This window comes from Scatophagus argus, chromosome 20 (assembly GCF_020382885.2).
Source record: "Scatophagus argus isolate fScaArg1 chromosome 20, fScaArg1.pri, whole genome shotgun sequence".
In the NCBI taxonomy this organism is placed as follows: Eukaryota; Metazoa; Chordata; class Actinopteri; family Scatophagidae; genus Scatophagus; species Scatophagus argus.
Window position 1 is genome coordinate 980,191 of NC_058512.1, and position 26,154 is coordinate 1,006,344.

The following is a 26,154-nucleotide window of genomic DNA, read 5'->3' on the forward strand; positions in this document are numbered from 1 at the left end:
GGGATAGTCCAGAGAAAATAAGGCTCAGAGATATTTTGACAGAATAACAGCATGTTCCTGGCTGATTAGCATGCTAGCAGTTAGCTTGCCATCTGCACTTGTTCACCAACTGGCCCTGGGAGTCCTTGAGCTTTTTGACCCACATATTTGCTGAATTTCACCTGATCTGTGAGAACATCTTGGAGTTGTGACCTGATCCAGAGGGATGTGTGTCAGCTCTTGACCTCCTGTCTGTTTTACTTGTCTCCGGTCTGGAAACCAGCAGGGGTTGGTGGGTGGGTGTTGTTTTGGGGCTTTTCAGTGAGTCAGCCATGTTTCTGCACTGTTTTTTGATGGATTCATAGATCATTGAAGTCAAAGGAGCCTGCTGGTCTCCTTTCCTCCCCCTGACAGGAGTGGACAGCTGAGCGTAATCCTCCGCCAAGCAGATGCTCAGTGTGCTGATATCTGGGACATGCTCGCCGGTTTGATCTCTCTCTCTCTCTCTATGTAATGTGTAGAGCCGCCGGTCTTTGGACCAGTAATCCTGGGCTCTTGCACCAAGGCCCCTGGAGGCCCTGAGTGTCAGCAACACATTTTTCTCTCCTACACACACACATGCACACACACAGGCAGCATCACTGACACCTCAGCGCTAAATATACCACGAGTGACAGCGACAGGTGACCGGACTCCTCCGCGGGCCGGCCAGCTCGGACACAGGAGGTCACAGGGTATGAGTGTACGAGTGTGTGTGTGTGAGTGTGTGTGTGAGTGCGATGGAGGGGGTGGTGTTTCAGCATCAGGGTATGATGAGTGTGGACTACCTCCTCTCAGTGCGGACTGATCTCAGATCTGAACGCAGCCCAGTTCTGGGTCCCTCTCTTCTCTAAGCCAGCTGGTCTGGCTTAATGTCACTTCTTTGTCTTTCTTTTTTAAAAATCCTTTCTTGTTTGATACAAGGGATTGACTGAGCAAACCCACAGCTGGAGCTGCTGGGGAACCTTCCAGGTGAAGACGGAACGAAAAGCACTGGTGAGTGCACCCGAGGAACAGTTGGTGATGGATGGAGGGTGGACATTGGGTTTTGCTAAAAGTGAGAAGGAGGGGAAACTGAGGTGGAAGTTGGAAACTGAATTTTGAATTAAAGCAGGAACAATTTGTTTTTATTTTTACTGTTATGACCACTTGGTGGCGGTGGAAACACAAGAGCGATCTTATAGAGTTGTATGGCCTTAGCGAACAGCCACGCGTTTACGCATCCAGCAGACGTGGAGCAACGTTAGCATTCATTCAGGGTCATTTTTCTGGCCTTTAAAAGAGTTCAGTTCTGGTTTTAGTCAATTTTCTGCTCTTTAGCTGCCAAAAGCTCCACTTTGTTCAGCAGCTGATCTCCGGCCGAGTCGGTTTGCTGTACAGAAATCCATCGGTTATAAATCAGCTGTGAGCCTGTTTACATTACCCACAGCCATCTGATCCATTCCTAATATAAAAACATAAGTTAGTGCAGTTTTAATGGTGAGAAACACGCAGCTTTGTGGCTGTTATCAAATGAATTTAAAATAGTCTTGTGTTTGCTGAACTTGTGCTTTGTGGTGTGATTTTCTGTGTTCACTGGTTGTTTGTGTGGCTCAGTGAAGCTGAATGCTGTGATTTGTGTCTGAAATTCAGAAATTTTGATTTTTTAGAGATCTGATAATGATAAATCACAGTTTGACGATAGGAAAACTTTTCTATTTGCATGTGTTTGTTTGTCTTTAAAGAGATGATTGGTGACATTTATTATTTATTGTTCAGAGTCATCTTGATTTTGCACGTTGTTGCATGCGTTGTTATCACTTTGTCACAGTACATTTCTGTAATGCAGCTGATAAATGTGAGTGTGAGTGGGCTGTTCTGATCATGTTGTTGTTTTTCTGAGGCTTAAATTCAAACAGATCAATAGATCAATGTTGAGATGATATTAGGCCAGTAATGTAGGACAGGATCTCCTCCTCATGTGCTTAACGCAGCAGATGTTTGAGCTAACCAGAAATAATCCTCACCGGTTGATTAAAAACATTCTGTGAAGCCTCAGAAACTTCAGTTGTCTAGATCGATAGATAGATAGATAGATACGTTATTGATCCCGAGGGAAATTCAAGGTTTGGTGCTTTGGCCTCTTTCAGCTCACCTGACTGTTCCAGGCAGACGCACCACTCAGCTGAGCTTCAATCAATTAGTCAAAGAGAAAATTAACTGTCATCTTTCATTATTGTTGATTTATAGCTAAAACCATTTTTAATCAAAAATTCGACAGCTTCACTTTTGCTTCTAAATGTGAATACTCTGAGTTTTGTTTGTCTTCTGCTATGATAAACTTTGGGTTGCTGGTTGGACAAAAACTTTTGAAACTTTTTCACATTTCCTACGACTACCCGGTGCAGTGAAGTGTCCCCTGTGACCGCTGTGCTGTTATATTTGACCTCAGATCAGATGATCGTGACTCCTGCTTTAATATAACAGCAGCATTTTACTGACTGAGTAGATCCCAAAGTGACACCTTCACAATGTTTGTTTTGTCCAAGCATCAACATGATTACCAACACATTCAGATGGTTCAGATCATTCAGAGGAAAAGCAGCAAATCTCCCCATCTGAGGAACACTATATTCAGATGGTCATTTTCTGTCCATTGACTTACTGATCAATCGACTGGTGATTTGGGCTCTACTTGTTTAAACTGTTGGGTAGTTTAATTTATATCAACACATCACATTTTATAAACTCTTATCTTAACTTGTAAAGTAACTTAAGCTATCAGATGAATGTAGTGGAGTAGAAAGAAAAACACGTGAGTGAAGTACAAATACCTCAGGCTTGTACCAAAATGCATTTTTTCGAGTACTTACTTAATTTGTTAATTACCCGTCAGTTCCAACCTTCCTGTAACGTTACTGAACATATGAACATGTGGAGTGATAACTCTGCACTTCCAGCAGTCTCCACGGGGGGGCAGTGCTGAACCTCTACTATAAATGTTCTCAAAGAACCCAACCTGTTGAAATCAGTATTTAAAATCAAAATAATTAACAAGTAGCCATAAGAAAGTGCGACTCCCATCTCTTGACCTTGCAACTGTTCAACCTTCTTTTCAGACTTTCTCATTTTATTTTCTTCTTCTTTTTTCCTCTGTGTGTTTCTGCGCGTGCGTTTGCCTGTGTGGCGCGCGTGTGCCTGTGACGATGCCGCCTCCTGACGTCCAGGTGCTTTCTGACGAGCCCGGGAAGCGCGTGCTCCAGGAGACACACGGATGGACTGAGCCGCTGGACGGAGACACGCAGAGGAAAGTCACGGAAGACATGCGGAGCTGAGCGCGGAGGTAAGACGCGTCAGTCACCTCAGGCTTCGTTTCCAGGACTGCACTGTGGAGTGTGTGAGTGAGTGTGTGATGCGGGGCGTGCGGGCTTGACACGCCATTTGACTGATAAACAAAGGCAAACAAACACCAGCGGGATAATCCGTCCTTTTCCTCAGTTCGCTCTCCTGCTAAAGTGAGAGGAAGCTGAAACCGATCGGCTTCCGTCCCCGTCTGGATGCAGGACTTGTGTTTCGGTGTTTCAGCTCGGTTTGTTCCACGGTCAGGTTGTGGTTCAGAGTCCGGAGCTGCAGCTCGGTTAACGGTTGACGGGCTCGGTGCGGAGCCGCGGACCGGCACAGGCTGGTGTAAACACTCGGGACTTCTCTGTCAGATCGTCAGGAGAAGTTGGGCTGTTGTACTTTTCTGCAGCAACACTTGGTAAGAGAATTTGAACTGAACTCATAAAACTCACGTTACAATATGAGAAAGTTTACAACCGAACTCTTGTCTGTGTGTAAATTTAACCTCCCTGCACCAGCTTTCAGTCTTTTTTGCTTCAGGGCTCCTCACATTAATGCACAGTGTACCGGCCATATTTTCATACAATATGCAGAGAGCTTTGGCCGTTTCTACCCAGGGCCGGATTCACTGATTTGGGGGGCCAGGAACAGGTCTTCTCCTGGGCCCCCTTCAGACTGAAAATATGTCTGTGGGGCAAGGTGGGGACAGTGATTTTACTCCCACTTGGAGTGTGTACAAATTTCCACGTCCAGTCTAATAATAATTGTCTTTTGGACGTTTTTGAATGTTTTCACATTCGCCTCTGATGGTATCTTGGCTAACATTATCTCCGTTAATGCAGATAAAACATGTCATGTCGTGCCAAATTTTGCCACTAGGTGTTGCACTTAACACAGCAGCCGCTCACATTGAGGCCAAAAATGGGAGTGTAGCAGCACCGCAACCATCAGGACACTGGAACGCATTGTGTCTTTATTTATCACGACAACCATTCAGCTGAAAAGATGGCAGCAGCTGCATTTAAAATGCTTGTGGGTAGTAACTTAAGATTAAACAATGAGGCTTCGTGCTAAAGTATTGTAGTGTCTAACAGGACGTTAGACATCATAACATGGACCAACTTGTTACGTAACAAGGAAGGCAGCACCCCGTGGCGCTGAGCTAATCGGCTATCCCAGGGCTCATGCTAACTAGCCACATACTGCTAGGACTCTACACCTGCACACTTGAAATGCCGGTTCAGGAGGCTTGCGTGACATCACACTGATTTAAATGTGCTCATTGGAGCAGACTGTCAAAACTGGAAACTTACCCAACCCGAGTCATGGTGGAGGATTACAGCACATCTCATAAACCTTCAGATTTACAAATTCAATCTAAAACCAGGCTTCCTGAATCAAGTTTTATCATGTTACCAAAACTTTTCAAGCCTTCAAGCTTTCACACAAAACTCATAAAAAAAGTAAAGTAGAAAAGGAAGAAGCAGCTCGTTCGCTCAGAAAATCGCAGAGTCACGTCAAAAATCAAGGATGTTGCTGTAGAGGGGATTTAAATTACAGGCGGACCAACCTTTTCTTTTGGACTAAGACATGTGAAAGTACACTGAGAAGCACTGTGTCCTGTAAAGAGTTTTCAGATGTCAGCGTGATATCATTCACCTATGCTGAGCATGTGGTGTGTTGTCTGAGCCACGGAGTGACTCATCGACTGCTTATAGAGGGACATCCCTAACCAAACCACATATATTAGATCAAGTTACCCGCCTCGATGTTTGAGACCTTAAAAGGGATGTTGAACAGTAATTGAGCCTGTGTTTGTTGTTTAAGAGTTCAGGAGACCCTCTGAACTTTGTTGTCCTGCTTTACACATCCAAACCAAACTTTGCACTTTTACAACTCAGTGCAGGCTTCTGACAACACTCAGGTGTTTGGATCAGCTGTCATACTGTTTCCACGTACTTGATGATTGCCATCTGTGCAGCCACTAGAGTTGACCTTAGCGCCATTAGGATTATCTTTATTGTTGTAGTGAATAATAAATCAGTTTATCTGTCGCTGTTATCGTTGGGAGTTTATTGAGCTTACACGGTAGGCTGTGGAGGAAGTCCACTTCAGTCTAAATGTATTATTCAAATGATCTGAATGTAGTGGTGATGTAGTACTAACAAATGGATGTGACGAGTGTGAAGTGGTGAAAAGCAGCTTCTCGTTGCTTTGTGCTGAGTATTTGTTTTCTAACAGAAGTGATAGCCGCCATCCACATGTTTTATCAACTGATGCTAGCTAGGTAACTGGGCTAACATTAGCTTCACAAATTGGTTTCCAGCTCGTTTCACAACAAGGGTCTGAACCTTGCACTTGTTGGCTATATACCTGTCATGCTAACGGACTGAAGCTAACGTCACGTTAATAGGCTAGCGGGTCTCAGGCAAACAACAACAGTAAGTAATATCACATTCACGTGGTGTCGAAATAATGTGAAATATTAGCCCCTGCCTCACAAAAGTCGGTGAATAATTTCCCAAAATGCTGGACTGTCGGGATAATTATTCTTCCTAACTTTGGTTAGCTTCATGTAGCCAGGAGGAAGCTGGCTTTGCCTCCTTCTTTTCTAATTGAAAACAGACCAAACGTTGAGCTTCCCTAAAGTCCAATGTGGCCATTAACGGCTGTCCATCCACCTTGTGTCTGGCCCCATGCTGGACAGCCTGACACCCCCCCACCCCTGACCCGTCACCCGTCACCCCTCACCCTCCACCGACCACCCACCCTCCCTGGCTGCCCGACACCGAGACATGCAGTGTGTCCTGCCAAGGAATACAAGGGCACTGCCACATGTCGCCCATTAGCCGTCTAGCTGTGTAAATGGTACAGCACATATGCACACAGGCAGTCAAACTCTCCCTCTGAGGTTTCAGCATGCTGGAAAATAGTTGGCACGACAGGGAGAAAGCGATGGAGCAGCTGAGGACAGTGTGAGATGGCTGGTTTCCATCTCCTCTTTTGTTAAGCAGTCGCTCTCAACGTCTGAGAACCAGAAAACGGTTGTATTGTTGTTTGGGGTAAAAAGTTCATTCTTTTATTTTTGGAGTCCTTCTGCTTTACGCTCGGTCTATAAATAGCGGGAAGGTTTGTGTGCGTGGGTGCGTGGGGGGGTGAGCTGGGTGGAGATTTGCTGTCGTCCTGAAAGAGATCAAACTCTGCATTAAATCACAGCTACAGACAGCGGCACACACACACACACACACACACACACACACCTGCGTACTGATTGTTTTATGCAACGTTCCCTCAGCGTCTCAGCTTGGCCTAAAACTCCCTTTTGCGACAACCTGCTGAGTGTGCTCGTCTGTGAGCGCTCTATATTTAAACCGTGTTGATGCTTGCGCTGTTTTCCTGAAGTGAGGCGGGCTCGCAGCGGCGTGACTCAGACACTCGATATTCATGTAATGCTCTCTGGCCGGCGTGTTGCTGCTCGCTGCAGACGGTCCTGATGGTATCACAGCTCATCGCTTTATCAAAGTGTTTGTTTTGTTGAGGCAAAACACATCAATTACGTCGTCCTGACAGAAGCTGTCAGTCCGTATTCATCTGCTCCACAGCATAACAGACAGGGGGTGGAAATTACGCCGAGCACTTTATTACAGTAATGATGGCCGCCATTACTGATCTCAGTTCTGTAAAATGCAAGATTATCAAGTTTGTGGAGCCCAAAGGATTTGTCTTCAAATTGTTTTCTGCGACCAACAGTGGAAAGAAATCAAGATTATTCCATTTACGGTCACGTAAAGCAGAAAAGCAGCACATCCTCCCATCTGTCGAGCAGGAAAGAGAGAATAACTTTTTGTTTTGCTGAATTACTCTGATCAACTGTCAGAATTGTTTGTGATTGGTGAACTTATTAACTAACTAATCCACTCTGTGGTCCAGAGGAAGAGGATGTCTGTTGTCATTGTTGACTAATCTGTCAGTGTTAAAACATTGTGGAAAAAATGTTTCCTGCAGCCCAAAGTGACGTCTTCAAGTTGTGTCTCTTGTCCAACCAGCAGTCCAAAGCCCAAAGACTCTTCAGGTGTGATCAGAAAAGACACAAAAAGCAGCAAATCCTGAAGCTGGAATCAGCATTTGTGTGGAAAATGGTGGAAGTGATTCACTTATCGTTACAATAGTTTGTGGCTAATTTTCTTTTGATCGACTGATTGATTGATTGATTGATTGTTGCGGCTGTATGTGACAGACGGGTGTAAGACGGGTGTGAGTGTCCGTCCATTAGGACCGTCATGGATGGGGTTTGGAGCTGAGACAATCTGACAGAAAATCACTGATTTCAGCTTCTTAAGTGTGAAGATTTTCAGTTTTTTCTTGTGTCGTGTCGGAGTAAAGGGAACATTTTGGGGGTTTTGAACGTTTCTGAACGTACGTCTTAATAGCTTTACTGATGCTGAGGGAGATAAAGCACAGAGCAACATTTTGCAGGGCAGCTTTGAACGGATCGCTGTCGAGGTGGAATTCACACCTGCGTCATCTTCTTACGTCTTCAGGAGGGCCGCCGCCTCCTGAAAGCGAGCACGCCTCCTCTTTCTTCGCCACGCCGCGATGACGCCGGAGAGCTGCCAAGAAAACCTGTCGTGTGTGTTTGTGTCTGTCTCAGCGTGTGTGAACATCCAGTTAACTCGGCGACCCGAGCAGCTTATGCTCCACTTCAGGAGCAAGACACGGGTCACATGGCGCGTGCACACACACACACACACACACACACACACACACATTTCTGTGTGTTTCATGCCCTGAGGCACACAATAGACTAACAAAAGATTTGTTGACTGCTAATAGAGAATATCACATTCCTTCCAAGAGGATTTAGGGCGTCTTTCTGAAAGCTCTCCTCCTCCTCCTCCTCAGTTAGAAAAGTCTCATTCTGACAGGTCTGAGTGAGGAGGCTACAGGAGATCAAATGGAGTGTGAGATTAAAGTGGCTTTTAGAGTGTGTGTGTGTGTGTGTGTGTGTGCTGCTGTTTCCACACAGTCAGTCAGTCATCGTTAGTCACACACACATGATATGTGAGATCAGCGCTGTGGCTCAGAAATCTGCTTGTCCAGAGTCCGATTTTGCTTGCCCCTTTCAGAAATTCTTTCATTTATTAGAAATGATCAAATGACAACAAGTCAAAAGTCAGTTCGGTTGATCTTGTCCTCCGCTCTCACACGTTCACCTGATTTCTCCTGAGCAGGTGCTGCTCCGTCCTCAGCTCGTCCCACCGTCAGTTTAATTTTCACTTTATTGAGCTGCTGTTTTGCTTGCCCAAAGTGTCATTTTGCTTGCCCAGTCAGTCTTAATTGCTGGCGTCTGCGCTGTGAGTTTGAAAGGGGGACCAGTGTGGAAATGCCTTAAAGGAGCTGACCAGACGGCGATCGTTACCACTTTGTTTGGAAGTAAAACTGAAAAGTTGAGGCAGGAAGTTGGTGTGTAGATGGAGCTGCCTGTGACAGATGGATGTCCCGTCCCGTAAAGGTCTTCTGTGCTGCCACGTAGCACCTGTGTGTGAAGCATCCAGCACCGCGAGGTCCTGGTTTGGATGATGTCGAGCTTCAGGTGTTTGTCTTTGTGCGGTGTGACGAGGCTCTCGGTCCTCTGCGCTGTCAGCGTGGCCTCTGGGTGAAGACAACCCTGGGATCTGTTCGCTTAAACCATGACTTCCATTTTTATGAAGAACTGTCCATAATAGCAATATGAAGTACTTCAAAGGCCAGTGTACGCGAGGCTTCGTCGTGTTGTCGGCGTGGACATGTGCCTGTCACGTTCCTCTGAGGTGTTTCCTGCCTGCTCGTCCTGTTTCATCTCCAGACGAGCCGGAAGTTCTCTGGTGAGCGGTTGAAACAAATTCCTGTCTCTCACATGTGGTTTCTCAAAACCTCCAGATGTTTTTGGGTTTTTTTCCCATACAGCGTGAGGTGGAGCCAAACTCATCACTCTTCATTATTTGCATTCTGACAAGCCCGGCGTTTCACTTCCTCCTGAGGGCACCGTAACCCCCTGAGGAAGCCGGGTTTCTGGGTGTGTCGGGGGGGATGCAGCCGCGGCGAATGGACGGGCCCGCCAACAGACAATGTGTTGCCTGTCTGTGCGTGCATGGCGGTTAAACTCTGCCTCATGGCATGACGTGACGCCCACACACGGTCCAGTCTTGGTATTTGAACGTGGTGTTCATACATGTTTCTGTTCTGCCGTCTTTTGTCGTGTTTGTTTCTGTGTGCATGTTGACTCGCCACCACAGAATCCTAAAACCAGTTTATCTTCTTCTCGTCATGCGTGTGCGTGTGTGTGAGCTGCAGTGTGTGGCTGATGCTTTTTTTTTTTTAAATGATTTTAACCCCAGCGATTGCGTTCTGTTCTCTTGCAGGAGCCAGCAGTTTGGGATTGAAAAGTGAAATCTGAAAGTCGATCGAAGGAGCCAAAGAAGAAGACGTTTGTGAGGAAACACAGAAAAAACAGCCAGAATGGGGAGGAAAAAGATTCAGATAGCGCGGATTATGGATGAGCGGAACAGACATGTGAGTACACTGAAGACCTGAACCTGTTTGTGTGACTGAGTCGGAGGCTTTACGTGTCAGAGAAAAGAGAATAAAACCCCGGCACAAACTCAAAATAATACTTCTCTACTTTTCTTCTCCAACTGCTGCATGAATGAATAAATTAATATCCAGCAAAACACTTCACAGGCAGCCTGGGAGCAGAAACAAACAAGTCCCAAATCCACGTCCTGTCAGACGTTTAATGTCTGATAAAATCTAAAATTAATTTGGGGATTGGTGAGAGAGAACACAGAGTGAAGTGATGTGTGTGTGTGTGATGTGTGAGGGAACAGAAAACACTCGTGTTTCTTTATGCATTTCATTCTTCAGTTTAGGCTTCCTTAAACTGGTGATGTGGAGTCATGTGACCCTGACAGGCGGACCTTCAAAGCCCGCGAGCTCCATGCAAAAGATGTGAGAGCTGTGAAGCGAGAGCTTGTTGTCAGTGGGGCTCAAATGCATCGTCTGTCTCTCTCACACACACACACAGAAGTCTGGTCTGGGGGAGCGGTTCCTCGCTTCCTGTTATGACAGGAAATGCAGGCACATATGCTTCCTGACCCTCATAGCAGGGCAGGACAGAACAGACCTCATGACAATCCTTCCCTGGACTGATGGTGGTATACCTGTGTGTGTGTGCGTGTGCGTGCGCCATACAAGTTTCAGCCTCTTTACAGTCAAACTTCTGTGTGAGTTTTATTTTGAAAATTCCACCACACACAGTAAAGAACTGGAATGTGGCAACGCGGCGATTTCACTAAAAGTAGGTCCAACAGGGCGAAAGGAGCGAATCAAAAACAAATCAGATATGTTTTGAACAGAAATTAAAGGTGAACAGTCACATTTTACCCAGACTGTCCGTGGTAAACATCCGTCACAGGCCGACTTCCTGCTCAAACTCTGACCTGCTGTGTTTACCGTCGTGAGCACACAGTTTTCCTGTACGAGGAGGGATCGTTACAAACATCTGATGTGCGCTCGGTTTGGGTTTGACCTCCTCGTTGGAGGTGAAATCTGCTTGTTTACAGCCTGTCTGTGTCCCTTGAACCTGTTTTTAGCTCTGAGCTCGGGTGAGTTGAACGGACTTCTGTCCATTTTCTGGTTTTCCTCCAGTTTCAGGCGGCCGTTGATTTCAATTCTTTTCAGTTAAACTCAATGAGCAGACTCTTGCATGAGTTGTGCAACTCATCAAGGTGAACATCAAGTCTGCATTTAGTTACATTATTTATGTGTGGTGATGTCATCTAAGTGCCGATTGATTTTAGCGGACTGCACTTCATCGCCTCGTTTTGTGCTGAAATGAATGGAGGCAAATGGATGCCTGGAAAGGTCGACAAAACACACCCGACTGATCAGAGTCCAGCAGCTACGTGTGGCTGTGGTACATTAAGCTAACATGCTACCAGTTAGCTAACATGTTGACATGCTAACCATCAAGCACAACACGCAGCTGAGGTCTTCGTAAACCAAAGTGCAGACACGAATAAAGTGTTGACCTCATGTTGGCGCTGAAAGTCAGCGGAGTCAATAGGGATCATCCTCTGGGTGTCAAAGGCCGAACCGTACCGCTACCGAACTTCAGAAAGTGAAGTCAGACGATCACACAAGCCAGCAGGCTTTCACTGAAATCCATCCAGTCGGTGCTGTGAAATGTCAGTCACAGACATTTATATGGTGTGTCTTACCTCTTTTCTCCAGGTGACGTTCACCAAGCGCAAGTTTGGTCTGATGAAGAAGGCGTATGAGCTGAGCGTGTTGTGCGACTGCGAGATCGCCCTCATCATCTTCAACAGCACCAACAAGCTGTTTCAGTACGCCAGCACCGACATGGACAAAGTTCTGCTCAAATACACCGAGTACAACGAGCCCCACGAGAGCCGGACCAACTCCGACATCGTGGATGTGAGCGGTGCACACACACACACACACACACACACACACACACACACACCTTTCACCGATAAGTCAATCAGCTCAGAATTAGCCTGATGATACATTCAGCATGCGGCTTGGACCGAACTGTTGCAGCCTCTCAAATGTGAATATTTACTGTTAGACGGAGAATCTCAGCTTCTTGATTGTCAGATAAAATGAGACATTTAAATTATAATGGACGGCATCTTTGTTTTGAAGTGTTTTATAGACTAAACAAATATGATTGTGAAGTGTACTGTATGTAAACTGAAAAGTGAGTCTGGACTTTTGGTTGTGATGGACAGTTTTCAGACATTCTGTTCAACGACTAATCAGTTTATCAATCAGCAGACTGATCCGTAGCTAAAAAGATGGTCGGAGCAGCGAAATAAGAAGGAAAGGATCATAAATCCTAAAGTGGCACATGTGACACGTTTTCTAACAACTGATTTCTGACTCGTCTTAAAGCAAGAAAACACTCAGAAAACAAAATTTAGCCAAACTAGTCGAGTAATCGCACACATTCCTCGTTGTTGTTCAGGACCACAGCTTCATCTATAGACCTTATTTGTGTTTGTGTACATGAGTGTGACAGCACAGAGCAACACAGTGTGTGTGTGTGTGTGTGTGTGTGTGTGTGTGTGTGTGTGAGCCTGAACCTTGTTCTGCTTATGTAATGGTGTTTGGACAACACAGTAGCAAGTGTATGCCTCTGTGGGCACGCACACACACACACACACACACACACACACATACTGTAGACACATGTACACACACACACACACACACACTTGCTCTGTGGACATTTGCTCAGCACACCGTGTCACCAAGGTCAGACTTAAGCTGTCAAAAGTCAAAGAGCTGGCAGGAGTTTTCAGACCTCATCCTGGATTTATTTAAATATCATAAGGAACATCTTTCATTATTTATCACCGTCAAAACAAACATAAATACTAAATGTAAATATTTGTTGGAGTCAAAAAGTAGTGGAACGTAAACAATAAAAAGACATTTTGTTTTGAGGGTTATAACGAGAGCAGGGCTGCACTCACCAGGCCAGGACCAGGTGCACACACCTGTGAACCCGTGTTGGAGAAACACTGCAGTGTACCTGTGTGTGTGTGTGTGTTCACATGTACGTGCTGTGTGTGTGGCTGTACCTGAGCCGTTCCCTCCACGCGGCCCCGCCACATGGCCCCCGTCACAACCAGGCTTACATGCTCTGTAATCTATCACAATCCAGTTTAGCTCATTACTCTAATCTGTCCAGGCAGCCTCTTCATCTCTGCAGCGTATCACCACAGAGCAAACAAACTGGCTGCTGCTGCCCGCTAAGCCTCCTGCAGCTTCCCTCTCCTGGCTTTTGTTGTGCCTTCAGAGGCAAAGTGTGCTGCTCTGATGCTGTTAATGAATGACAATGTATCATTTTAATAACTTCTAACTCGAGCGCTGTCCTTCCTAACTTAATGTTTCCTGCCTTTGTGTTGTCTTGCATATTAAATCAGTTATTCAGTCTGACTGTGCAGAGCGACACCTTGAAAAGCAGCTCATCGACATCTGCTCTGCCGAGTCAAAGTGCGCTACGCGTAATTGAAAAACTGTAATGTTTGGCATTTTTTGCATGAACAATGAATGAGACGATTGATCGATTATCATCTGTACGCTGACTCGTGTTTCACGGGCGGATCAAAGCGTCCAGCAACATGCAGACTCTTATCTCCACAAGATAAGAGTCTGCTGTTTCCTGTTTTCCCTGTGGTCCACAGGTGTGTCAGGTGCTAATGCTTAGAGACACACTGTGTTGCTGATGTTCGATTTGACTCGTGAAATATTCGGTCGTGTTCCACTGCGGTGCATCACATGAAAACACACACCGATGCTTCAGTGGAAAACAAACAGCTAATGTTACAATACTAAACTGAAAGCTAGCGACGTTAGCCGCAGCGGCGCATTAGCTGTAAAGCTAGCATATGGAATGAAGCCTCGCTCAGAATGGTAGCGGTAATGGTAGCTTTGTGCTAATGGGCTTTATCTGTGTGTTTTGTCTTCATCAGGGTGAGGTGAAGAAAAAGATTTGGTATTTTGTGTTATTTTGAAAAGTTACAGCATTTAAGCGTTCGTTCTTGACCTTGGAAACAGTAAAAAGCATCAAGTTAACCTCTGGTTCATTTGCAGTGTTTTCAGTCACATTTTGCTGTCTTTCAACAAAGCCAAGAGTTTTGGTCCCACACGTACTGTAAATGATTACTTTCTGTCGTCTGACCTCAGTGAGGTTATGACAACTGAGCAAATGACTTAAAGCTCAGTAAAAGTTTGGCACGCTGAGATGATGTGGAGTCAAGATTTTCTTTTATTTGTTGCCAAATTTGTTACCAGGTGTAATAACATGTTCATAAGGAAGAAGGACTGGGACATACATGTGGTTCTTGTGTTGGCTGATAACATTTGATACCTGGCCAACACAGCGCGCTTAATCTTACTGCTGTCTGATTGGATGATGGGAGTCTTTGTGTTGCCTCTCAGGGTAAGACAACAACACATGGCACAACGTGGCACTGAGGCGGCCAAGGTCACGCTCGCTGCCAGACTCCTCTGAGCCAGACTTTAAAGGGACACTTCAGCATTTCATCAGGATGAGGTTGTCTTAGCTTAGCATAAAGACTGGAGAAACAGCTGGGCAAAAACACCTGCCAACATCTCCAAAGCTGACGGATTAACATGAGTGATTTTCCTGTTTGTTAAATGTGTACACTCACAGAAATGTCAGACAGTTTGTGGTTTTAGAGGGCGCTGTAGAGACAATGTGAAGACACTGCTCTGAAGTAGTGGGCGGATGAATACGCTGTTTTATCATCAGGAAATAGTTCTCCCAGACGGTGAGCTTCATCCAGGTGAAGTGTTGCTCGAAGCTTTGTGGTGTAGTGACAACTCGCAGGGCTCAGTCACGACCTGTTTAGCCGCTGAGCTAACTGCTAGCACACTAGCAGGTCGTGTTTCAGGACAAGGTTAACTCTGTGCAACGTGATTGGTTGTACACACAGTTATATTTGTATTTCTGTTTCCTGTGACAGACTAAAGAAAGAAGCTTTAGAGGTGATGTTAGCCTAGCTGTGTTTGAGCAGCTTCTCCCAGCTTCAAGCCTTTATGCTAAGCTAAATGCTTGCTAACAATCATTACAACTTCTTTCCCAGAACGTTGAACTTTTCCTTTAATATTAAGAGTTTAAATGAAAGTTTAGGATTTGGTACAGCTGGTCGATCTGCAGCTAACAGAAATTTTTATTTCTGACTTTCTGCTTTGTGGGTTTAAAATTACAGCAGAAAACCGAAAACAGAGTTTATGTGTTCAGTTGCTCCTCTCGTCCCACCAACAGTCTAAGATGTTCAGTTTCTTGTTGCATAAAACAAAGAAAAGATGGAAATTGGCACAATTGGAGCAGATTAACAGGATGTTGCTGTTATTTTACCAGTCTTAGATGACATTTTGTTCTTGTGATGAATAATCTCTTCATATTTTAGCTAATTGAGTTCAAGTCTCAGGTCATAAAAAAAAGAAAAACGGTGAAAAATGTGCGTTCCAGTTTAGCCGCCGTGTGTGGACTGACTTCACACAGTAGTTTGTATCCAGTTGGGGCTGAGTTGTTGGCGTGTTGGCCTGTTTGATAGTGAACCCACAGTTGGAGGCGCGTGAAGGCTCTGCACCAATCACAGATCTGCCAGACAGGAATTCAGTAGAAGAGAGGCTCCTTTGTTTTGGTCATCTTTTTCCCCCCTCATGTGGCGGGTTGGCATGGTGTGTGTGTGTGTGTGTGTGTGTGTGCAGGCTACATGCTAGATAACTATCAGCTTATTGTATTGTGTTCATTTAGCCTGGAAACCTTGCTGCTATTTATAAATAGGAGTTCTGCATTCCTCACTTTTACTCTGCTAACCTCGTTTTGCTTCGGCCTGTTCTGTGGTGTGTGTTTGTGTTTGACTGTGCTGTTTCAGATTAGAAGCAGATTTTTTCGTCCACACACACACACACAGTGACGCTCACATGTGTTCGCAGAGTAAGTCCAGTTCCTTTGTGTTGGCTGCGATCCCTCCCTGCTAAATGGCTGGAAACCGGTAGTGGTCTAAAAATAGCTCAGTACACAGCTAAGAATAGCCATGACGGGGCTGTGAGTGTGTGTGACTGTGGTTTGCCTGTGGATGAGTGTGTGTGTGTGTGTGTGCGTGTGTGTGAGCCGCTGGAGGAAAGAAAAGAGGAGGAAGAGAAGCAACTTGAGGCTGAGTAACTGAGCTTTAGTTCCCCACAAGCTCCTCGTCGTCTTCTTCTTCTTCTTTTTTCCCCTCCTGACCACAGCGGAGGAGTGATGTGCTTTGAGTTGGTGTTTTAGAGCAACATTTTGTTTCATACACAAATCAGGTTTCCCTCCAGCTAAAGTATTTGTCAGAATCTTAGATAGATAGATAGATACTTTATTGATCCCGAGGGAAATTCAATCAGAATACTTTGTTGATCCCTGGGGGCAAGTGGGCAATAATTCATGTGCATGTATTTTTTATTGGTCTTTTGTTGGACGAAGGTGTCCGGTAAAACCAAAACGTGTTGCTTTGAGTAAATGTCTGTATTGTTTTCTCATTATTTGTAGCGGCTGTCTGAGGCTGTACTTTGAGCTAAATGCTAACATCAGGCTAGCAGGATTAACGTTCGCCGTCTTAGCTTAGCGAGTTCAGACGATGTTGCAGTTTCGCCCTGAATCCGTGGGCAGACTTTCACAGAAATTTGAGTCAGTTCCATAAAAAGCTGAAATGCCCGCCTCAGGGTGGCGCTAGAGGTCAGCAAAGATCAACAAAGTCAGTAGAAGTCATCCCCTGTACGAAACTTCTTCATCAGTCCCTCATGCTGGCACGATGACAGTGATGACGATGATGCAGCAACAGAATATTAGTTTAGTTTAGTTTAGTTTCACACAAAACGCTGATGCACTCAGATGAAGGCGTCTCGAGTCGACCTGTGGATGAAGGTCCTCGTACCTGAGAGAAAATAACCGAGTACGGAGACCACCCACGAATAAGAGACCAAAAGAAAACACAAAATCGAAGGAAAAGACATGCAGTGAGGGTGGAGGTGTGGATGGATGTGTGGGGAGGAGGAGGAGGAGGAGGAGGGAGGCTGGTATGATATTATGTCCCCCCTCAGCTGTCTCCCTCGCCATCTCCTACAGGAAGCTGTTCACACCACCTGCCACCACACATTCCTGGCTGGTGGTAACTGGACTTGAGCTTCTTGAGTTTTCCCATTTGATGCTATTTATTTCAGAAAGATTCTACATTTTATCGCAACACTTTTATCTGAAGGTATGGCTGAACAAGACTCAGTTATTTTCTAAAAGCAAATCAAACCCTAAGCCTTCACATCAGTGGTTCAACCAGCAGATCAAAAGAAAGCTAAGTTTTTTTAATAATTATTTGAGTTGGTAATTGATAATGAAGATACTCATTAGCAGCAGCCACATTAGCAGTCCTGTTGGTTACAGCTTGATTGATGGGAGAGAAAAGAACTTTTGTACAAATCTGTTACATTAAATCTTAGACATGGACGTATTGTCAGTGATCAGTAGTCCTAAGTGGACTCCACTTCATTTTAAGGGATCACATGACAGAGAAAGACTCAGTCAGACGAACTGGTTGGCAGCAGATTGTCCCCTCAGCAGCTAAGACTGGACTCCTCAGGTGGACGCCGAGAGGGGACTCGGACACGCCGGCTTCACGTTCACTTTGCTCCTGCTGAGACCAGCGAGCTGTGGGTTTGGAGGTTACACCAGCTCTTTGTTTATCGGAAGAGGAAGGTGTGGGTGTGCGGCGGTGATGTCGAGCGCAGCGTGTGTGTGTGTTTCAGAGCAGGCCACTGGACTCGGGTTTATGTTTTAATGGGCGAGCCAGATTGACAGATTGCGAGGGAGGGACGGGAGTGACGAGAAGCACTGCGGAGCGCAGGAGCAAAAAATAGCCTTCTACGGCCATCCCTCCAGCAGCCACGCTAGCATTGGTGCTGCCTCCTCCTCCCTCCTCTCACCCCAGACACCCTCCCCCTCCCCCTCCCCCTCCTCCTGTCCAAAGCCAAACAGGTGGACATGACTGGGATGAGTGGGATAGCAGCACTGGGCCTACCACTGAGCTGTGTGTGTGTGTGTGTGTGTGTGTCACAACCCTCCAGTGACAGACTGGACTAATGGGCTGTGAAGTGCTGAAGCAGGACCCTGTGAGCCAAACCACATACTGTACAAAACACACACACACACACACACACACACACACACTGTGTGGTGGTGGAAGATCTCAGAGCTTTTACGAGTAAGTAAAAGTCAGACAGTCAAGAAGTGCTCTGAGTCAAAATGTATATGTAGTGAAGTACAAAGTACAGTATTTCTGTCTAGTTTCTGGTAGCAGAAAATGGAATTACATAAGTATTTAAGAATTTGAAGTACCAACACATCCAGCAAACAGACTGTCAGCTGAGGACCGAGCCGAGGTGTCCGCTGCTGTCTGACTGCTGGATGTGGATATCTGCTCAGACGGCGCCCTCTGGTGTTTGGAGTGGGCACTGCTTGTTCTGTCTTTGTGAGCGAACAGCATCGTGGAGGAAGAACTCAGATATTACTGCTGAAGGTGTGCATATACTTGAAGAAGTTTTTTAGTCAGTGATCCACATGTGTTCTTGTGTGTGTTTTCCTTCAGACGCTGCGTAAGAAAGGCTTAAACGGCTGCGACAGCCCCGACATCGAGGCCGACGACTCTGCTGGCCAGAGCCCAGAGTCAGACGACAAATACCGCAAAATCAACGACGACATCGACCTGATGATCAACAGACAGAGAGTCTGTGTAAGTTCACGCTTTTCGCCGCAGCGGGTTTCGTGTGGCGTCCTTGATGATGCTAACCAGCTCCTGATCTGTCCGACAGGGTCTGCCTCCCGCCAACTACGACATGGGAGTGTCCGTCCCAGGCAGCAACCCCGGCGGGCTGCTGTACTCGCAGTCGGGGTTGGGCTGCGGTCTCAGTAACCACAACCTGCTGCCCATCACGCACTCACACCTGCAGAGAAACAGCATGTCCCCTCAGCGGCCCTCCAGCACTGGAAATGCAGGTGTGTGTGTGTGTGTGTGTGTGTGTGTGTGTGAACTCTACAGTCCTGGTGGAGGCTGACTGTGTGTGCTTCTTGTGTCTGCAGGTCTGCTGGGCTCAGAGCTGCCGAACGTTGTGGTCTCCGCTGTGGGTACGACTGCTTTTTATTTCCGTCCTTGTGACCAAACGCACCAATCAGACACAGAGATGACAGTAAACGCCAACGGTCGGGCTGTGATTTCACTTCCTGTCCGTCGTATTGGACAAACGGTCCCGACCGACCCGGAGTTTACCGAGTCGTCTTGTTCTCAGGCTGAATGAAAAGCTCATTTAAACGTCCGCCTGTGTGTCTCGACAGGAAACGGTAGCTACGGTAACCACTGCACCTCCCCCGGGCTGCTGTCTCCAGGAGTGTCCAAGAGCCTGCAGGAGAAGAGTCCTCCTCCTCCTGCTCCGGGTCCCGGTCCAGCGGCGAGCCTGAGCCGGAAGCCCGACCTCCGCACGCTGATGCCCCCCTCCAACAAGTGCAGCAACATGGCAGCCATGGTGAGTCCCCCCCCCCGTCCTCACTGAGCCGCCGTTGGTTCGTTGTGGGTTTGAGTCGTGTTGCTTCAGCGCCGTCAGATACGACTGAAGTCTTCTTCTGTTTTTCATTATGTCATCAAATCGATCAAAGGTGAAGCTCGGTAAGAGAAAACTAATACTCGCGTACTTCACTGAAGTGAAAGTAAAAGTACCACTGTGTCAAAGTTTTCCTTTGCGACTAAAAGTCCTCATTTAAAACTGCGCTTGTATGTACAACATTTACTTAAAGAAGTTCAGACTAATCAGGCTTCCGTCAGACTGAAACGTTACATTAATCAACTGATGTTTTGTCAGTATTGATTATTAGCCATCAATAGGAACAGTAACCGGTATTTGTTAACAATATCTTTTGCAGCAAAAATCAAAATGTTTGTGAGAAAATTTAAGAATAACCAGTGATGGAATTTATCTAAGATACAATTTACTGAAGTACTACACTTAAGTACAATTCTGGTGTCGTTTGGGGTACTTTGCTTGAGTATTTAATAACTTTAGGTTCAGATTACTCAGTGCTGATAGGCTGTTACTCGTGACGTGTAACCAATCAGATCGCGTTGTGGGCGGGACATTGAGACTTTCAGAGAGGAGGCTGCATAAGATTTTTTAATGATTTTATCAGAAATAAAATTAACAAAATAAAACATGATACCAACGATTGGAAAGTGAATATCTGGCTGGATAATAAATTCTACAATTACACATGAACAACATTTTAATGTTTTAGGTTTGTTGAGGTAATGCTAATGTGTTAGGTGGTTTCATTTACTGTATAACAGCAAGTGCAAAGTACTCAGCAACTAAAGCAGATACACAGAGTCAAGAGAAAACTACAGTATTTCCCTCTGAGACGTAGTGCAGTAGAAAGTAGCATGAAATTAAATCCGAACTCGCTGCTGGCTGCAGAGGAACGTGTGTCAGCCAATCACAGGGCAGGGCTGCAGCAGCTGAGCTGAACAAATCTAACTACATTCACTCATGTACTGCACTGAGGTACTTGTACTTCTACCACACTTGCATGCAGGACTTTTACTTGTATTTTGGCAGTTTACAGATTTCTCCGTTCTTTGCAGAACCAGAGAATAAACCACTCTCAGAGCGCTCAGAGTCTGTCCACTCCTGCCGTGTCCATCGCTGCTCAGACTCTACCTGGACAGGGGATGGGCGGCTATCCGTCCACGCTGTCCTCTTCTTACAGCACAGGTGACTGCGACACACTGCAGCAGCCCAGAGGCTCGCACCTGGTCCTGCCTGTCGTTACTGATGCGAGTGTGTTTTCCCCCCAGAGTTCTCCCTGGGCGCCGACCTGTCCGCCCTGTCAGGGTTTGGAGGTTCTGGTCTCGGCTCGGTGACCAGCTGGCAGCAGCAGCAGATGCAGAATCTGCAGCACTCGGCGCTGGGACACATGGGGTGAGCATCTGGATGTGGACGGGTCTGCTCTCGTGTCCGATCAAGTAGTGCAGTATAAAGTACCTCGAAGCAGCACAACAGTCAGGCACAGAGCAGCGAACTCGTCATTTTGTTTAAGTCCTGTCTCTCTCGTCTTCCAGGAACTTGTGTCAGAACTCGAACCTAAACCTGCCCTCCGCTCATCAGCACCTCCACATCAAGTCCGAGCCGGCCTCCCCTCCCAGAGACCGCAACATCGGCATGATCGGCGCAGGGCTGGTAGGAGGCTTGACCGCAGCCGGATACTCCGCCCCCGCCGCCGGCCGAGGTCCCGGCGAGCCGGGCCGCTCCCCCGCCGACAGCGCGTCCAGCTGCGGCAGCTCGTACGAAGGCAGCGAAGAGCGCGACGATCCCCACGGGGGCGACAGCTTCCTCCTCCGGCCCCTGTCCAGTCAGGAGGAGCACCACAGCCCGTCAGTCAAACGGATGAGGCTATCAGAGGGCTGGGCGACATGATGGGAGGCGGCCTACAACAGAGGAGGGGAGGGGCTGTTAGCAAAGTTACCTTATAGTGTTATTATTATTATTATTATTATCATATTCTTCCTGTACTGAGTGGGTGTGTTATATGTGTAACATGTACATGGGGGGGCTGGGGGGGTCGGATACAGTGATGTCCTGCTGTATTTACCACACGCGCTGTAGCTGGACAGCACAGTATTTATCAGTCAAAGTCCTTCACTGCAGCTGGTCAGTCAAAAGCGACTTCCTCCGACTCACAGCAAAGTCTAACCGAGCACGGCATTAATCACACGTACGCTCAGAGCAGCCAATCAGAGACGAGGATTTGCCCTACGTTACCTGAGCTTTACGCATGATTCAAGTTCTGTTCAGTTCATTTTGATTCGTGTGTGAAGTCACGAGTAGCAACTCGCACACGAAGAACATCAGTCTGATGTATTTACACCCCAGTAAATCTGCAGGCTAAATGCAGTCTGTTTTTCATATTCTGACGACTTGTCACGACTCGTGATGTTTTGTGCAACTCGCATCAGAAGCTGTTTTTATCCTGAAGCCTGCGAGTCGGAGTAAAACCGAAGTCTAAAAAGTTCCTTCAGTTTGGTAAAACGTCCAGGACAAACGTGTACTGAAGCAGCGGGCGAGTGTGTCGGTGTACATGTACTGCGTGTTTTGTGTGTGTGTGTTTGGGGGGGGGGGGGGGGGGGTGTAAGTAAATAACAAATATGTTACATGCACATCGACGTATGTGCACATGTATGCAAACTAACTGAAAGGTAAAGTGAAGAAGAAGAAGTCTGGTACTCTGAACGCTGAAGCTACTGGTGAGTTTAATAACACGTGGATCGTCCGAGCTGAGCCGCGCCGCGCCGCGCCACGCCGCGCCGCGTCGCTCAGGCCGCCGTGTTGCAGGTTCAACATATTTGCGCACATTAAAATGTATAGCACATTTAACTATGATTGTAAGGAAGGTAAAGTGTGGCAAAACAACAAGCGAGCATACAGAGAGAGCGAGAGGAAGTGGGAGGACGAGAAGCGTAGCTCAGGTGAGACGGGAAAGGTGACTGAGGAGGTTTTAAAGGAAGTTAATTGCAACAGGTTGCAGAGCAAAGAAGCTTTGGACAAGTTTCACTTCACGCGAAGCTGCTTATCAGAGTTAGTGAATCATTTTCAGAGCTGTTAGAAAATTTATTTCAGTGACTTCAACAGTATGGAAGCAAAGAAGGCTGAAACGTGAATGTTACTGAACAACTGATAAGAACCACAACTGAGTAAATTCACTTGAATGTGTTTCTGTTCGGTCCAGCCATTATTAAATATGGAAAAGGTGCACAGAGGCATTCACATGCATTTAACACAAAGACGTCAAGAAATGTCTGAGCAGCAGAAAGTTTCAGCTGAATTTGTAGCATTTAAATGTTTTAATTTGATCCGATTTTAGGTTTTTATCTGAAAATGTGTCCAGATTTTTAAATTTAAATTTTAAATTCACACAAAAGGATTTCAAATTAGTGCATTTCAATGTAGTCCCACTACATTTAAGTAGCCACTGAATACTTAAGTAGTAGTCGCACCACTTAAGTATTCAGTATTGGTTCTGTTTATAATTTTAAAAAATTGAAAAGGTCATATATTCAGCCTTCATTTGCTTCCATACGAACATCTGCATTATTTACCCCTGAAGACAAACAGAGCTGCTGTGGTTTGACGTATCAGTGCACACTGAGAGTTGAAACGTTAGCAGAACTGCACTCCTAAAAGCCATACGGGACAGCGATGCTCGACTGCACCAACTGTATACTGTTACGTTTTTCAATTCTTTATTATGTCAGATTGATATTCTGGGATGTCTGCAGCTCTGTTTAATAAGATGATAAAAAAGCAGAAAGATGCACGACATTTTCTATTAAACGTTCAGGGAGATTTTAATTCAGTTGTGAGTTAAATGAACACGATTTACCTTTAAAGTTCAGCTGGTGTCAGACTCAGCGTTAAATCACAGAGACAATCTGTCAAACTGCAGTGCGTAAATACTAACACATACAGCGTTTACAGTGGCGGGAAAAGTACTCATTTACTGAAGTGACGGCGCCAATACGACAAAACACGCCACCAGGTCGCCATGATGGACGACTGAAGAAGCTGTGGACCTTTAAAGCTTAGAGTCTGATCAGTAAGCTGTTAAATAAACTTCCTGACGCAGAAGCATCCCGCGTTTCCGCCTTGGCTTCAGTAAATGGTTCCTCTGCTGTGCTGTGTGTGCGAGCTGCAGCTACAAGGCCATCGTGGACATTTTGAATCATCTGTGATCACCTGACTGGGTCTGACACCCGCCACCATAGGAGTCTGGACAGAGAAGGTGACTGGCTTGAACGGGTTTTTACTTTAGGGGAGCAGAGCGGTGGCTGAGGGTCGTTCACATTTGAATATTTTTGGTTTAAAAACTGTATATTTGGAGCTCAGACCTTCAGCCACACTTGACCCTCTGTGTCTGTTTGTGCCCCGCTGACTAAACCTGAACCCCCCTGTAGCTGTTGTAGCAGATTGGGCAGAGCCCAGAGGTGTTTTCTCCTGCACTCCTTTTCTTTTCTGATGACCGTGTTTGTCTCCGGGTTGGTCGGCCTCCAGCTCAGATCCCCTGCATTGAGCCGGGAGCTGAGGGTCCTCGGGCTCCTCAGGTTCTTCAGGGTCCTCGGGGTCCTCAGGGTCCAGGTGGAGCGTAGACTAACCACAGTGTGAAGTATTCTCCTTATTTGTGTTTTTGGTTTGCTTCTTGACTTAGTAATGCCTGGACTTTGTAACTCAAAGGCCCCGATGAAATTCTTTTATTTGTGTTCGGCGACATCAGCTGAACGTTTTCCCCGTCCTGCACTGAAGCTTCTGATCACCGCCGGTGGAGTCTTTTGAGAGATCGTTAGCGGCATAAGCTGGCCTTTGTCGCCACTTGGAGACAGCGTTTCTCTGAAGGAAAACAAAGTGCACGTCTGCTGTGGCGGTCAGAGATCATCTCCAGCAGCTCCCTCACTCAGAGACGTGCTAGCATTTGTATTTTGCAGAAAAATAAATAAAAATATACAGGCTCTGTTCCAGACGTCTCTGTGTGGTTTGTCCTGTTGGCGTCGTGCTATGTTGTCCATCTGGATTGTGTCTCTTTCCGTCTTTGTCTTTCTCTTCTGTTTGCTATTGTGGCTGTCCAGAAAAAAAACAACAAATTAAACTTTAAACCAAACTTAAAAGTCCACTGATGCACCATGGGAACGTGGTTTAACGCAGGCCAAAGAAGACGAATGTCCAGACCAGATCTCGTGTTTTGTCGTGTTTATTTCAAATCTAATAAAACAAAAGAACAAAGAAAATCATGGCTGCTGGCGCCTCCTTCGCACTGGTGAGAAACCATCGACCTGCCCAGGTGCATGCTGGTCCTCAGCGCGCCCACAGTGTCACCCAGTTAGCACCACGGTTAGCACAACATAAACCACAATATTCACTATGCTAATTTAAATATCCTAAACAAATAACTAATGAAGAATATGATAAAAAAAATCTAATCTTAAATTAATCAAACAAAGTTACTCATAATGAGCTAACTAAATTTACAACTAAAAACAAAGACTAACTTTACAAAAAGCTCCTGCACTCCGGCCCCTAACTGTGCATAATATCACAATCACAATCAGCTATGAAACGGACGTGTGTGTCCTCAGGTTCTTGGTGGTGGATCCTGTCCAAATCCAGCTCCATCACTGGGTTTGCTGTCCCGTCCTCTGTGACTGCTGAGAGGAAATCCTGCCTTCTCTCACAGAGCTGTCAAACTCTTGGCCATTTGTGCAGCTTCTTCCTCTGCAGCCACGTAAAACTGATGTTTCACTGGACTGATCACTTCGAATGGGAAATGCTGTGCGTCGTCTTCTGATGTTCTCCTCAGAGGACGATCTGCCCCAGAGAGATGAGTGATGTTCCTGTGGAGGAAGTGCAGTGTCACCATCTGGCCACCAGAGGAAGCAGAGAGAGTTGATGTGCGTATCTGGGACATGTACCTGGTGAAACATGGCTTTGATGTCTGGCAGTCCAGTCATGTCCCTTTACATGCTGCTCCACAGTCAAAAACAGCTCTCAGCTCGCCTTTTCTTGATGATGAACTCCGTGATGGGGGATGTACCACACCTTTGAGCAATCACATCATTTAAGAGCGCAGCGTGTTCCTCCTCAAACGTGTTATTCCCATCAAATGTTCTTCTCAGGCTTTGGAGGCGCCGTCCTGCAACACGGCGATCGTTTGGCAGGACACGATGCTCCTGTCGGGAAGGTGAGTCGGTACAGTAACGACCTTCAACCACTTCTGCTGCGCTGCGTACAACATTCATGAACTTGACATCTTCTCTGGACAGTTCAGTCTGCTCCTCAGATGATCTCTCATTAAAATCGTGCTTAGAATGTTGAACCAACATGACTAGAAGGTGTTTAATGGCTCCTGACTTTAACTGCAACAACAGAAAAGACAGAATCACCTTCAGCTCCTTCAGCACCTTCAGCTCCTTCAGCTCCTGCAGCACCTTCAGCTCCTGCAGCACCTTCAGCTCCTTCAGCACCTTCAGCACCTTCAGCTCCTTCAGCTCCTGCAGCACCTTCAGCTCCTGCAGCACCTTCAGCTCCTTCAGCACCTTCAGCACCTTCAGCTCCTTCAGCTCCTGCAGCACCTTCAGCTCCTGCAGCACCTTCAGCTCCTTC

General features: G+C 46.3%; 1 protein-coding gene across 4 annotated transcripts; it reads left to right on the top strand.

Moving 5' to 3' along the window:
- Window positions 1–807: 807 nt before the first annotated feature.
- On the top strand, window positions 808–24,510 carry mef2ca (myocyte enhancer factor 2ca). 4 transcript variants are annotated; one of them, XM_046375046.1, is made up of 11 exons: window positions 809–1,014; window positions 3,225–3,340; window positions 9,741–9,891; window positions 11,611–11,814; window positions 18,552–18,695; window positions 18,775–18,958; window positions 19,043–19,087; window positions 19,295–19,482; window positions 20,592–20,721; window positions 20,805–20,928; window positions 21,069–24,510. In XM_046375046.1, the coding sequence occupies exons 3-11, from the start codon at window positions 9,838–9,840 to the stop codon at window positions 21,421–21,423; spliced, it is 1,428 nt and encodes a 475-aa protein (XP_046231002.1). In that variant the 5' UTR covers window positions 809–1,014; window positions 3,225–3,340; window positions 9,741–9,837; the 3' UTR covers window positions 21,424–24,510. The 4 variants fall into 4 exon arrangements, with proteins under 4 accessions (XP_046231005.1, XP_046231002.1, XP_046231003.1 ...); XM_046375049.1 differs by having other exon boundaries at window positions 808–1,014; window positions 20,805–21,217; XM_046375047.1 differs by lacking the exons at window positions 809–1,014; window positions 3,225–3,340 and adding an exon at window positions 3,399–3,757.
- Window positions 24,511–26,154: the final 1,644 nt, after the last annotated feature.

Excerpts from the sequence above, each read along its gene's own strand:
- mef2ca (XM_046375046.1), top strand. The coding sequence starts at position 9,838 with ATGGGGAGGAAAAAGATTCAGATAGCGCGGATTATGGATGAGCGGAAC. Across the intron at positions 18,696-18,774 it reads TCAACAGACAGAGAGTCTGT|GGTCTGCCTCCCGCCAACTA; the intron begins GTAAGTTCACGC and ends TCTGTCCGACAG. Across the intron at positions 20,929-21,068 it reads TCGGCGCTGGGACACATGGG|GAACTTGTGTCAGAACTCGA; the intron begins GTGAGCATCTGG and ends CTCGTCTTCCAG.